The sequence below is a fragment of the Ovis canadensis genome, chromosome 2 (genome assembly GCF_042477335.2).
Source record: "Ovis canadensis isolate MfBH-ARS-UI-01 breed Bighorn chromosome 2, ARS-UI_OviCan_v2, whole genome shotgun sequence".
NCBI classification, from domain to species: Eukaryota; Metazoa; Chordata; class Mammalia; order Artiodactyla; family Bovidae; genus Ovis; species Ovis canadensis.
This window is the reverse complement of record NC_091246.1, coordinates 64,384,227-64,399,725: the sequence shown is the minus strand read 5'-3', so window position 1 is coordinate 64,399,725 and position 15,499 is coordinate 64,384,227. Positions and strand designations below refer to the sequence as shown.

Sequence of the window (15,499 nt, the reverse complement as noted above, 5' to 3'; positions counted from 1 at the left end):
TGCATGTGGCTTTTCTGATACATGGAGTGTCATGAAGTAGCTGGTTGATGAGGTGTGTGGATTTTGTTTAAACCCTTCTAGGTTTAGGTGGATGCGATTTTTTTTTTTTTTTTTTTGCATTCACTTAGCGTTCCTTGTAGATAAAAATCACACATAAGCAAACACAAAGTTTGTGTTATGTTCAGGTTGTTCCATAGTATAACAATCATGTTAGAACAGATTCTTGGTTTCAAAACAAGTGTTACAGAGGAACTGACAGTGTAGTAATGCCTTCAGCACATTCACACCAATGGTCACACCTTAGGTTTTCACCACCACCCAAGCAAGCAGGAAGCATTTGTTCAATTTTTGTTTGTTTGGGAATCCTGGACCTGTTAAAAGCTACACAGTAACTGAAGGAATCTGTGCAGAACTTGCTCAGGTCTGTGCAAGTCTTGAGCAAGTGGGCTCTCGTTTGAAAAACAGGCTTCTCCTCAGCATGGGTATGAAAGAAAGTGAAAGTGTTGCTCTGTTGTGTTTGACTCTTTGCGACCCCATAGACTGGAGCCCGCCAGGCTCCTCTCTCCATGGAATTCTCCAGGCAAGAATACTGAAGTGGGTTGCCATGTCCTCCTTCAGGGGATCTAACCTGGATCTCCCGCATTGCAGGCAGATTCTTCACTGTCTGAGCCACCAGGGAAGCCCCAGCATGGGTATAGAAAGTGACAAAAACATGGACAAGGTTATAGAGACAAATCACAGAGGCTGGGTTAAAATCAGGTTACTTGATTTTCAGTTTATATCAGTTCAGTATTTTATAAAGTGTCTGTTAGGTACCATACTCACTTCTGTCTTGTCATCTCTATAACACATAGTTAAAGCTTAACTGTAATATGTTTGTTTTTGATTGTCTGCGTTTAAAACCCAGCCATGAGAGTTCAGTTTATACTTGTTGATATGGCTTTATCGAACATCTTAGACTGTGTAGAATGTTTCAGAAACTATTTTTCAATTAATCTTCACAGCCCAGACGTCCTGTCAAATGTCAGAGTGTTTCACAAGGCCAGCCTAATAACTCTTCTTCATTTCTAGGAAGCTGTCCTATTTAGTTTCTGAGAAGACAAAAGAGAAGGGTGTGATTCCAAAGTCTAGGACTGACTGCCTTCGAGCATTAATTGATGTGGATAATACAGTTTTTAGACACTCCCCTGTTTCCATCTACCTGAATTATGCCAGTCATGTCTATTTCAAGTTTACTTGAAAATAAGTTTACTAAACACCTCTTATGATCCAAGTAGTGAGCAGTGCTGTGGGAGAAAAAAGAGATAAGATATTGTCCTTGCCATCAAAGAAATGATGTGGGGAGTCTGACGTCTGAAGAGAATCTTCTCCATTGTGCTTGTGTTTTTATGGCAGGCCATGGACAGGTACCCATATATGGGTGAATAATGGGGCACTATTGTTTAGTTATCGGCTAAGGTAGCAGGCAGGTGCTGTTTTGATCACTGGCTATGGTAAAATCATGAGCTTAGCACTGATACTGAGGAACACAAAAATATCCTTCATCAACTTAAGGATGAAGTTTCATCTTTAACCTTTTAAAGAATACTTTGTGTGTTAAGTTTGTAGTCATGTGTTAAGGGGCCACCCAACTGACGACAGTGTTGTACTTGTAGAACCAATGTCCAGGTTTGGATTATCCCTTGGTTCTCTTGGGTTATGCCTTTTATGGCCTCTGAGAGGTTAGGGCAAGCCTGGACTGCCTCTATTTGTAAAATTCTTTCCAAACTGCAAACAGACAATGATAGCAAAAATGACTAAAAAGGTTATAAAAGTTGTAGTATATTTAACATGTTCACTTTATCCATTTTGATGAGTTAATGCTTTTTAATGCACAAACAGGCACTAATGTGACTACTGTAAAAGTACAAATATTGGGGAATAATGTTAAAATTTAAATTTGAAACCCTTTGAGAATGTGAGGCCAAAGATTACCCCTTTCCTTTTCTCGCTTCCCTAAACCCCTTTGCTTTATATAGTATGGTTTTTCTGTTTTAAGTCATAATTGCTTTTATGAGATTAAATACCAGGTCAACAAGTGTGTTCTATGTCAGTTTGTCCCAAACTCTCTGCCCTATTTTTTTTTCAAACAACCCTTAAAAAAGAAGGAAAGTATTTTAAAATAAACATTCTGACTGCCAGAATCTGAAATAAACTTCAGATTCAATTTTACATGTGGTAGAAATGAAAACTGGGGTTCTCTATTTTGATGTTTAGCATAAATTCCTTGCTTTTTGATGACTATAGCTGATTAATAAGTGAGACTAAAACATCTTATTCTTCCTGGCCAGAATTTTAAAAACTTAAACACTTGGCCAGAATTTTAAAACTTAATCATCATTTACAAATTCCAAGATTATGAAATTTAGTCACTTGTTAGGAGTTTAAAAGGGTCGACGAGAAATAAAGCAGTAGACCTAATAAAATTAAATATCCACTACCTATATACTATATTAATCTCCACCCACATTTTATTTTGTTTCATTTTCTCAGGGAAGCAAAAAAATTTGTGAGTGAAAATGAAGGGGCTCTTGGGAAAGGAAAAGGGAAACGGTGGTTTGCATTTAAGATGATGATGGCCAAGGTAAGTATTTTCATAGCTCAGTCAGTTTGATGCCATATAAGCTCTGTGGAAGCCACATTGCCCCCAAGGGGTTGTAAAATTGGTTCTGTTCTGAGAGAGTGAAAAAAAAATCCGACATGTTATGTGTATACTTAGGTACATTATACTAGATACATAGTACTCTGTGTTAAGGAAATTTGGAGAAAGTGGTGATTCAGAAAAAAAAAAAAAATTGTCCTGAAAGGCTCTTCAAAGGAGTTAAAATGAAAAATAAGTTGAGAAACATTGATTTATGGCAAAAGATTGACTTGTATGATTTTATCACTTCCAAATGTAATAGACTGTGCCTCTTTCATTTTCTCTTTTTTTGGTTGCTTGGTTATATATTTTATTTAATTTATTTTTTAATATAAATTTATTTATTTTAATTGGAGGTTATTACTTTACAATATTGTATTGGTTTTGCCATACATCAACATGTATCCACCACAGGTATACACGTGTTCCTCATCCTGAACCCCCCACCCTCCTCTCTCCCCGTACCATCCCTCTGGGTCATCTCAATGCACCAGCCTCAAGCATCCAGTATCATGCATCGAACCTGGACTGGCGACTCGTTTCATATATGGTATTATACATGTTTCAATGCCATATTCCCACATCATCCCACCCTCTCCCTCTCCCACAGAGTCCAAAAGACTGTTTTATACATCTGTGTCTCTTTTGCTGTCTTGCATACCAGGTTATCGTTACCATCTTCCTAAATTTCATTTTCATTCCCTAGGAGTTATGTGGTTCTGGGTCAAGGTTTCTTTCTCAAAATGTCTACAAGCTACAGAGCCATATAACTCTTCTCTACTAGGAACATTAACTATAAATTGGATAGAAAATAAGAGAAAACAAATGATATGCCAATATAAATGTAAATTTTTGGAAAAGATAGAAAAGAGACTAACATTTATTTAGCACTTGCTATGTTCCAAGCACTGAGTTAAATCCTTCTATAAAAATTGAGTCCTTATTATATAAAGTCCTTCCACATTTAATTCTCACAGCAAAGTAGGTATGTAGACATTATTATCTCTTTACAAGTGTTATACCACCTGAGGCTAAATATGTTCCCATAGAGATGGAGTTTTGTGAATAAAGTTCATTTATCTTAAATATGAAATCTATAAGTAGATCTGATACATATTTATATATCATGGATTTGTTTTGTTTGTTTTTACAGTTTAAATAAGTGGAATCATACAGTATTTATGCTTTTGTTTCTTGCTTCTTTGAGCAATGTTATTTGCATGAAATATGCCCATGTTGTGGGAATTATAGTTCATTTTTATTTATATGTTATATTCGTATGAAGATACTGTAATTTACTTATCTATTCGATTATAGATGAACATTTGAGTTGTTTATGGGTTGGGTAATCTTTTGAACTTCAGACTTGTATCGAATCTTATTTAGGTGTCACATGCCTGTTTAGCTCATCCATTATCCCAGCATCATCTATACATATGCAAAGTTATCTGTCCCATCCTCATTCTTCTTCTTATGGGTAACCCAACATTGTTGGATAAAGTGGAAGGAAGATCTTTTACAAAAACTAGTTTACAATTCTTTTTTTTTCCTTCTTTTTCCTATAATACCATGCCTTTCCATTTAGACAACTGTTTCATCTCTACCGGAATGAAAAGTCATAGCACTCAACATACTGTACAGTGTACTTGACCCAGAAGCCCTTCAAAGCAGGAACTGTGCCTTATTTATAGTTCCTTAATTTCTTCATGCAATGAATATTTAATTAAACACATACCTTATTAGGTGCTAACTCAGTCCCTGCTCTTTTATTGTGTAGCAGAATAAACAGATCATTTTCAGTGGTTGGCATATTTTCTGTAAAACAGAGAGCCAGTAAATATCTTTTCATTAAATTGGTCCAGGAGTAGGTGCAGAACAGGGGAACAAGTGAAAACTAGCACTTTTTTACAAAAAGCACTATGTGATGCCAGAGAGATCTTTCCAAGCTCATTGTCATGTGATATTTTGGGATGAGTGCGGGGGATAAACATCTTAACAAACAAGCAGTTGGGTTTTACTGTTGCACTTGGCTTTCTTTTCAGAAATGGGCGAAATTTCTCCGAGATTTTGAGAACTTCAAAGCTGCTTGTGTCCCATGGGAAAATAAAATCAAGGCAATTGAAAGTAAGCGCTCATTCTATCTCATTAGATGAGGAATGCTGTCCTAGATAAATGTCTCATAAGCTTATCAGATGGTTTTCTCAGTCCTGTACTACTGAAAAGATTAAAAACAAGAAAATAAACAAATGAAGATATTTTTATGTCCTCTTTGCTCACTGTGAAGCTTTGCTAGCCCTTACTAACTGTAGCACTGGAGACTCCACTCTCCTTTCTGCATTAGACCAAAATATTCTCATTTTGACCTTGTATTTTCTTCTATGCATGAAAGTCAGTATTGTGCACAATGACATTGAATCATATCATTGGGAAAGCAGAGATTTTATTTTGGAAATGAACATGACATTGAAAATACATAATCACTTGAAATATTGTAAATCAACTATACTTCAATTTAAAATAAACTCATATAGAAATATCAAAAAAAGAAAATATACATTCACTTGGATGTTAGACAATAATCAAAATGAGCCATATCTAAAAATAGTGAAGAGATCTTAAAGCATCATTTTCAAACCTCTGAAGTGAGAATAAGCAATAGTCATCTAGAAACTCGCTATCTGAATATCATATTGTGCCTTCATTTTGTGCAATGTTCATAGTGTACAGAGAAAGCAGGAGAATATATTCAATCAAAAACCTATTTATTATAGTGCTCTAGGCTTAGAATAGGAGAAGGCAATGGCACCCCACTCCAGTACTCTTGCCTGGAGAATCCCAGGGATCGCGGAGCCTGGTGGGCTGCCGTCTATGGGATCGCATAGAGTCGAACACGACTGAAACGACTTAACAGCAGCAGCAGCAGCAGCAGCAGGAGGCTTAGAATAAGGAAGATAAAAAATTTTAAATATTGTAAATATGATAGTATGTCATTTTAAAAATAATAAAAGAAAACTTTAAAAGGGGATAACATTTAAAATAATTTTGAGCATAACCTTGTTATATTTTGGTTTCTAATAGTTTTGAGTAGAATCTGATTTTCCTCCATACCCCTCCAGATAGCAGGGCAGATTTTCCTGTGGGCTAAATGTGTTGCCTAATTAAAGTGGAGGCTCCATAGGGAGATAACACAGTTGATGGATATTTCACTGACAAGACTGGGCACGTTTTAGGAGTGACTACCACTCAGTCCTCTGTCTCTCATCATCAGATGGCAATGAATTAAAATACATCAGCTTATTAATCGAACACATAATACCTAATAAAATAAATCAGCTCATTAATTCCTCCCACATATTCCTGTACCAGCCCTTTCTTGCTGTATTTTTCTCCTCAACACTTATCACTATCTAAAATAAAGTATTTTTCATTTAATTTAAAAATAAATTGTTAAATAATAAATAAAATAATTAAATTAAAAATACAGTCATTTTACTTCATTTTGTTCATTTCTTCCAATAGATATGAAGGTAGAAAATTTGTTTTGTTCACTCCTGCACCCCTAGACCTAGAATATGCTTGAATGTGCTGAATAAAATTAAATTTCCAAATGGAAATGGAAAAATAAATTTTTAAAACTCTTGCTGTTTCCATTTTAATTCCAGTAATGCCTGGATCCCAATATTAATGTGGACCAGGTACTCACTTGTTGACTCTCAACTTTTTTTCATATGAAAAATAGACTTGATAATTCTTGCTGTGAAGTTTTGTGTCTTATAGTGATGCCATGGAGTTTAACTGTTATGCCAGCCTTGCCTAAAACCCCATGGTTACCTGCTGAGAAGCACCTTATCAACCACATTGGATTGCATATTTTGCTGAAGAAGCTGTACATTGGTACTCCAGGAGTACAAATATAACCTGTACCTACTTGACTCCTGTATTACTATGAAAACCATGGATTAAATCATTGAATTCTTTCAAGCTGGAGATTACAAGTCTTTCTCAGAATCAAAATCTACTTCTTCCTAATAGTAAATTACACCATCAAAGTTAAAGTGTGATACAGACTTAGAGAACAGACTTATGGTTGCCAAGGGAGATGGCTGGGGGAAGGAATAGTTAGGACATTTGGGGTGGACGTGTATACACTGCTATATTTAAAATAGGTAACTAACAAGGACCTACTGTATAGCACAGGGAACTCGACTCAATGTTATATGGCAGCCTGGATGGGAGGGGAGTTTGGGGGAGAATGGATACATGTATGTGTATGGCTGAGTCTCTACACTGTTCACCTGAAACTATCTCAATGTGGTTAATGAGCTATATGAAATAAAAAGTTTAAAAAAAGTTTTCAGAAACAGGAGACATAAAAATAATTGAGGTATGATAGACTACTGTTTTTTAAGACCAGAAATAGCTTTAGACAGGCAACCTTAAGCACAGAGTTTAAACTACATGTTTCCCTGCTGGCCTAGGGCTCCAGAAAAATGTAAATTAAATTTGCCACCTTTAATTCCCCATCCTTAGATCAGTTTGACAGAAACTGTGCTCTGAATCCTTGCCTAACAAGATGGTATTTATATTGTACTTTACAGCAGGTAATTTAATTGGTCTTTTTCAATTTAGAAATGCTCATATTTATCTGCTTGTCTTACTACCCATCTGTTCAAGAGGAAATTATACACGATGACAGACTACAAATTACTCTGTCTTAATAATAAATATCCAGAGGGAGATATGAAACCTTAACATTAATTTAAAAGATACACAAGAAAATTCAGGAAAAAGAATATTGCATAAGGTTTAGACTTCATTTTAATAAATACCAAAGACTGTTTTAATATATTAGTAATTTACTAATGAAACAGAATTTATTCATTAGATTAAAGAGAAAGGAATTGGTCATTGATGGGCACAATCCAGATTTGTAAATTTGATCAGCCTTAGCTGTTTGATTGATATTACCTGTATCTATTCTCTCTCACACACATTCATTGCATATTTATTCTATATAGCATAAAATAGTTTTTTTAAAAAAAAAACATTTTTAAAATGAATTTAACTATGATTATCCCAGGTGGCACTAGTGGTAAAGAACCTGCCTGCCAATGCAGGAGACATAAGAGTTGCAGGTTAGATCCCTGGGTTGGGAAGATCCCCTGGAGGAGGGCCCAACAACCCCCTCTAGTACTCTTGCCTGGAGAATCCCCATGGACAGAGGAGCCTGGTGGGCTGCAGTCCAGCAGTTCGCACAGAGTCCGACAAGAATGAAGTGAATTAGCATGCAATTGTGATTATACTTGAGGAGCAATATTGCACTGTGGATAAGAGAAATGTTGATTTGGAGTCAGACATCTATAGATAAAGACTATCTGATTTAGAACTCTGGCTGCATCATTTACTACTTATGTAAATACAGTGTAACCTGGCTCCATCATTTACTAGATGTGTAACTATGGAGTTAAGTCTCTGTAAAATGGGAGTGCAATAGATTCCCTGGCAGGGATTTGATAATAATTAAATGAATTACTACGCAGAGATAAAATAGATGACTGGAACAAAATCATTAAACTTTAGTGATTATTATTATTAATAAAGTCTTGGATCAGTCAACTGCTGTGTTTGTTTTTGATTTCCCATCCACACAGCTGGACTAATAATACTTAACCTTACCAAACTGTCAAGGCAGTAAAATGAATTGATGCTAGTAAAGTTCTCAGTATATGTAACTGACCATCAAAATATGTTCAGTTCAGTTCAGTTCAGTCACTTAGTTGTCTCCGACTATTTGCGACCCCATGAATCGCAGCACTCCAGGCCTCCCTGTCCATCACCATCTCCTGGAGTTCACTCAAACTCACATCCATCGAGTCGGTGGTGCCATCCAGCCATCTCATCCTCTGTTGTCCCCTTCTCCTCCTGCCTCCAATCCCTCCCAGCATCAGAGTCTTCTCCAAAGAGTCAACTCTTCACATGAGGTGGCCAAATACTGGAGTTTCAGTTTCAGCATCATTCTTTCCAAAGAAAACCCAGGGCTGATCTCCTCTAGCATGGACTGGTTGGATCTCCTTGCAGTCCAAGGGACTCTCAAGTGTCTTCTCCAACACCACAGTTCAAAAGCATCAATTCTTCAGCACTCAGCCTTCTTCACAGTCCAACTCTCACATCCATACATGACCACAGGAAAAACCATAGCCCTGACTAGACAGACCTTTGTTGGCAAAGTAATGTCTCTGCTTTTGAATATGCTATCTAAGTTGGTCATAACTTTTCTTCCAAGGAGTAAGCGTCTTTTAATTTCACGGCTGCAGTCACCATCTGCAGTGATTTTGGAGCCCCCCAAAATAAAGTCTGACACTGTTTCTACTGTTTCCCCATCTATTTCCCATGAAGTGATGGGACCAGATGCCATGATCTTCGTTTTCTGAATGTTGAGCTTTAAGTCAACTTTTTCACTCTCCTCTTTCACTTTCATCAGCTACTACTATTATTAACTGTTCTCTACAAGAATAAGTCAGTTTTATTTGAGAGACTAAGCACATGGAAATGACTGTTCTTTTAGTTATGCTCATTTAGCTACACTGTAGAAAGGTTTCTTTTCTTTCTTTTTTTTTTTTTTTTAGGAAATGCCAGTTTCAGTCAACAATCTCTGGGAGGATAGAACCATTGGGCTAAGTGAATATGAAGAGGGAAAATGTCTTCTTTTTCATTTTTGTGTTGAGAAAGGGAAAGGGCATATGGAACTTTGATGTCAATGCATTGATTTGTTTTCTCTTCTTTATGATCTTTGTTCTTTGTTTTGTTAGTGTTCTTTCCTCCTCTGCCATTGGTAGGTGTCACACAGAAGGATCATTGCCTTCTGGACTTCTCAGTTTCTTTGACCTGTGTCTGGATCTTTCCTACAATCACTCTAGCTTTGATGAAATCTATTTTCCTACAATTCATTTTTTTTTTTATACCTAGGATTTTGCAGAGGAAACCTTAATTGTCGCTTCTCTACCTCCAAAAAAAAATTGTGGTGAAACCACTTTAAAGTCTAAAAACTCGAGTTTATAAGCTTTGGGGTCGAATGTATATTTCACCCATAATATATATGGATTATATATAGGGTGGATGTGTTTGTGTGTCTTCAGTTGCTCAGTTGTGTCTGACTCTTTGCGACCCTATGGACTGTAGCCTGCCTGCCAGGCTCCTCTGTCTGTGAAATTCTCCAGGCAAGAATGCTAGAGAGGGTTGCCATTTCCTTCTCCAAGAGATTTTCCTGACGTAGGAATTGAGCCCAAGTCTCCTGCACTGCAGCAAATTCTTTACTATCTGAGCCACCAGAGAAGCCCATATATGATGTAAGGGGTATTTTTTGAAATATTTTAATTTGCTTCTCTTTTTTGCTTTTAGGTATATTTATACTTATTTGCCAGGGATTGTGTATGGGGGATGGGGAAAGGGTGGGCCATGGTGCTAAATAGAATAGCAAAAGCATAAAAGGCCAGGAAGGAAGGAAAGAAAAAAGGAGGAAGGGAAGGATGGGTCAGTATCCTATGCTCAGAACTCTATATCAGAGGGTTTCACATGTATTTTCAGGGAAAAGCTTGCCACGGAAACCTAGAGACAGATGTTCTCCAGTTAATGAATAACTGTAATGACTAATAAGCTGGAAGTCCACTGCTGTCAATAAAACATGATGAGTGAACCTGGCTGAGGCAGCCCTTGGGTAGTTGTTACTGGAGAACACAGATAACACAGATAACAACCATGAAATGATATGAAATCACTGGGAGCCAGGTGGATGATCAGATGTCCTAGGAGAGGAGCACCTGCTCCAGCCTTTCTGCAGATAGACCAGTGCATCCAGTTACAACACTTGGGGGGCATGTTTATCAACAGCACACATTTTTAGAAATTTTGTAGAACTCAGTACCCCTCTACAAAATGAAAGGAATCCAAATACAAAATGTCCAATTGGGGCTTCCCAGGCTGTGCTAGAGGTAAAGAACCCGCCTACCAACACAGGAGACATAAGAGACATGGATTCAGTCCTGGAGTCAAGAAGATCCCCTGTAGGAGGGCATGGCAACCCACTCCAATATTCTTGCCTGGAAACTTCCATGGACAGAGGAGCCTGGCAGGCTACAGTTCATACATAGGGTTGCAAAGAGTTGAACATGACTGAGCAATTTAACATGCATTCATGCATGCACAATGTCCAATTAGGCATTGAATTCCTTTTAAGCTTCTATACAAACTGTCACTGTGTTCTGAGAGTAAGATGGTACCTAAAGAATGGACTCAATTCTGGAAATAGAGGGCTGACTGTCATATGAGCTTGGCTTTATCTTGGTAAGCAGAGACTGAAATTTGCTCCACATTAACTTCCCTCCTCCTGTAATAATGCTTCTCCATCAGCAATGCTTCAAAGCTAGAGACCCCAAGAAAACCAGTGTTCCCCAGGAGGTGCTTTGCTGAATGAGTCAGGACAAAGGGCCTGATGCAGAGAGTAGCTAAGAGTGTTCCCTGGTTTTTCTTGGGCAATGAAAATGAAAATTAGGAAGACTGGGGAAACTAGCAACTTGCTATTGAATCTTAAATGATTATCAAAGGACGATGGCTTTTATTAATCCGTGAAATTTCAACCTGAGACTCAAATTCAGTTTTTTCTTCCTTTTCCATTCTCTGATTTAAGAGAATGCTTTTGTTTGGTTTTTCTTAGTCAATAAGAATTGGACAGATCACTTTACTTTCTCTGAGGTGTGAGTTGAAAGCCCATTCTTGCCTGTCTCCTCCCAATTAATTCCCCAGGCCTGAAGTGAGTGTTAAAATGTGAAATCTCCCTGCCCACGCCCACTGCTTAACATTTGTCCATGACTTTTCATCACATTTAAAATAAAACGCTCATCTTTTACCTTTCCTTAAGAGGCCCTACACACACTGTCGTTTGGTTTCTTCATCTGCATCTGTCTCCATTTTCCTTTATTCATTGTACTCCAACCGGAAGCCTTTAGGTTTGTTCCTCAATTGTCCCGAGCTCTGGCTTCCCTCATGATGTTTGTCCCTGCATTTTCCTCTGCTTGAGCTGCTCTTCCCCAACTCTGGGCATTGCTGCCTTTTCCTTTAACTTCAGATCTCTGCTCAAATATTACCTTCTTTCATTTCAGCCTCTGCTTACTAAGATGAGGCCAGGCTCACATGAGAGTCAGACCTTCCTCTACAAACCCATCTAAAGCAACCCCTTTCAGTATTTTACCTTCTTCCCTCCAGGACTGATCTGGATAAACTATTATATATACTTTTACAAATATATGATTATAATGTAATGTAGTATATATTATGATGGATGTTTACTTCTTTATGTCTTTTTAAATTATTACATATTTCTTGTTTCGACACCTCAGTAAAATACAAGTTGTATTAGGGCAGCAATCCTGTCTCTGATATTATGTTTCACATCTAAGATAATTCCTGACAGAAGGTAAACATGTGAAAAATGAATGAATGGACTTCAGCTTCTGCACTGTCTACAAAATGCCCCATCTGCTCAGAACAGCACAGGATGGTCGATAGGATGTGTGTGTGTGTTTGTCACTCAGTTATGTCCAACTCTTTGTGACATCATGGACCGGAGCCTGCCAGGCTCCTCTCCATAGACGATGTGGTAAATTTTGGAAAGAATATTGTTGCTTCAGAGAAAAAGAGGAAGAAGCACAGTAATTATAATTATAATGATAGCTAACTACTGGCCAGGCATTGTAGTAACTGTAATAGGGAGGAACTTTTGTGTTCTGTTATGTTAACCACTAAAGGGATGTTGCCTGTAAGTTTAAATTATACATAATGGCCTATTTCTGGGAATCCTGCCTTCAAGGTAACGAGCATTAAGCTAAAATATCTCTGTTTAGCTCATGAGGAACATTCTCACCAGGTCCACCTATAAATGACTAAAGGAAGGAAGAAATTAACACATTCCCTCTGGAAGCTAGCTGGGAACTAGGAAATGTCTGACTTTTTCCCTCCCCTTTTAGTATAAAGGAAGCCTAACTTCTAAACCAGTCCAGATAGTTCTTTGGGGGCGTAACTTCACCATCTTCTTGGTTTGCTGGCTTTCTGAATAAAGTCATTATCCCTTGCCCCAACAACTCATCTCTTGGTTTATTGGCCTGTTGTGTGTGAGAAGTATGAGCTTGGGCTCAATAACATAACCAGTTTATATACATTTTCTCACTTAACTGTGTTAACTCAAAGAATAAAATGAACTCTTCAAATGGCAACTCGCTGCCGAGCAAAAGGCAGGAAGATGGACTCTAAAGATGTGGTCATTGTGTAGATTGCATATCTACTTTCATCATGTTAACATTTTCTCTTTCTGGATAGAAAAAAAAATGGTAGAGCCTGTAAAAGTGAAAAAAAAATCAATGTGTTGCAATGAGATGACCCAATTTGGAAGATGCCACAACTTGGCTTGTCTTGTTTTGCCCCCTCTCTCCAACTTTTGTTTTCTTTTTAATAGGTCAGTTTGGCTCATCAGTGGCTTCATACTTCCTCTTCTTGAGATGGATGTATGGAGTAAACATGGTTCTCTTTATCCTGACATTCAGCCTTATCATGTTGCCAGAGGTAAGATTCTGACTTCTAGTTTATAAAACATGCTGTTACAAGCTTCTTATGCAAGCACTCTACTAAAAAAACTCCACTCTTTAAGAGCAGAACGCCTATCTAGCTACTTATGCAGTTAGAGGAATAGTATCTATAACAAATTAATCTTCAAAATGGTGTCCATCAACCAAAGGTCCTAATTCTTCTCCAAAGAGTATGTGGCCTCCTGAAATAATAAATAAAATGTGTATACATGTTTAAATGTACATTTCTCTGTGGAAAGTTTCACAGATTCTATCAGATTCCCAAGGTGGTCCCTATGCCCAAATGTTAATTACTCAAGAGAAAGACTTTGACATCTTGTGAGTTGCATGTATTTAGTTTGCCAAGTTTGCTTTCAAAAAAATACTATTTAATGCAGCTTTGCAAAAGCAGAGGAGAAAAGGAAAGATATAAGTATCTGTATACACAGTTCCAAAGAATAGCAAGGAGAGATAAGAAAGCCTTCCTCAGCGAACAATGGAAAGAAATAAAGGAGAACAATACAATGGGAAAGACTAGAGATCTCTTCAAGAAAATTAGAGACACCAAGGGAACATTTCATGCAAAGATGGACTCAATAAAGGACAGAAATGGTATGGACCTAACAGAAGCAGAAGATTTTAAGAAGAGGTGGCAAGAATACACAGAAGAACTGTACAAAAAAGAGCTAACGACCCAGATAATCATGATGGTGTGATCACTCACCTAGAGCCAGACATCCTGGAATGTGAAGTCAAGTGGGCCTTAGGAAGCATCACTACAAACAAAGCTAGTGGAGGTGACAGAATTCCAGTTGAGCTATTTCAAATCCTAAAAGATGATGCTGTGAAAATGCTACACTCAATATGCCAGCAAATTTGGCAAACTCAGCAGTGGCCACAGGACTGGAAAAGGTCAGTTTTCATTCCAATCCCAAAGAAAGGCAATGCCAAAGAATGCTCAATCTACCGCACAATTGCACTCATCTCACATGCTAGTAAAGTAATGCTCAAAATTCTCCAAGCCATGCTTCAGCAGTACATGAACCATGAAATTCCAGATGTTCAAGCTGGTTTTAAAAAAGGCAGAGGAACCAGAGATCAAATTGCCAACATCCGCTGGATCATGGAAAAAGCAAGAGAGTTCCAGAAAAACATCTATGTCTGCTTTATTGACTATGCCAAAGCCTTTGACTGTGTGGATCACAATAAACTGTGGAAAATTCTGAAAGAGCTGGGAATATCAGACCACCTGACCTGCCTCTTGAGAAACCTGTATGCAGGTCAGGAAGCAACAGTTAGACCTGGACATGGAACAACAGACTGGTTCCAGATAAGAAAAGGAGTATGTCAAGGCTGTACTAAGACCAATTAACTAAGACCAGGAAATGAGACTGAGGTTGTGTACTTAACCGTAAGAAGTTAAATGACTCTGACTTCTTTGGATGCTTACCATACATGTTGGGTTATGCTTTACTTAACCTACAAAGGATCTTTCCAGATATCAGTATTTCAAAAGCCAATTTGTTCAATACACCATTGGCAACAGCCAAAACTAATTGTTTTGAGTGACTTTTTATCCCTGTGGTTTCGAATCAGAGCCAGCTTTTGTATCAAGCCACCCCACAAGAATAATACTAGTGCCTTATATGCTTAATGAGTTTCAGCTTTTAATGTGCAAAGTACTTTCACTTCTTTTACTCACTGAGCCTCACAACAAATTTATAAAGTAGAATATAGTCGAGTTTTTCTTTATCCATTTTAAAAATGTGGAATCTGAGTCACATAATGCTCATTGGACTTAGCTTATATCACAGAGTGAAGAGGTTGTTATTTTATTTTATTTTTTTAAAGCTGATCTGGAATGAGCATTCTTCTTATGTAACAAGATTTTGCACCCTGTTTTGCTAGTTTTATAATCTTTGAGATAATTTGGGGGTTTATATGACTATCTGGCTTGTAGAAGATGGTGGACTTAGATCATAAGGTGGGAAGTGGGAGGGGGATTCAGGATTGGGAGCTTGTATACACCTATGGTGGATTCATGTCAATGTATGGTAAAACCAATACAGTATTGTAAAGTAAAATAAAGTAAAAATAAAATTAAAACAAAAAACAAAAAACAAAAAAAGAATCCAAAAAAAAGAAAAAAAAAGTCCTAAGAAGTCTGAGGTCATAAGTATAGTACATCTCCTAAGCAAAAACTTTA

The 15,499-nt window shown here is 37.4% G+C and overlaps 1 protein-coding gene across 1 annotated transcript in view; it reads left to right on the top strand.

Annotated features, from left to right (window-relative positions):
- TMC1 (transmembrane channel like 1) overlaps positions 1-15,499 on the top strand; it is a 150,107-nt gene that overhangs the window by 69,120 nt on the left and 65,488 nt on the right. Inside the window, exons 7-9 of the mRNA XM_069576358.1 lie at positions 2,533-2,623; positions 4,723-4,804; positions 13,185-13,291. Coding sequence (XP_069432459.1) covers positions 2,533-2,623; positions 4,723-4,804; positions 13,185-13,291 — 280 coding nt within the window. The remainder of the gene's footprint in view (positions 1-2,532; positions 2,624-4,722; positions 4,805-13,184; positions 13,292-15,499) is intronic.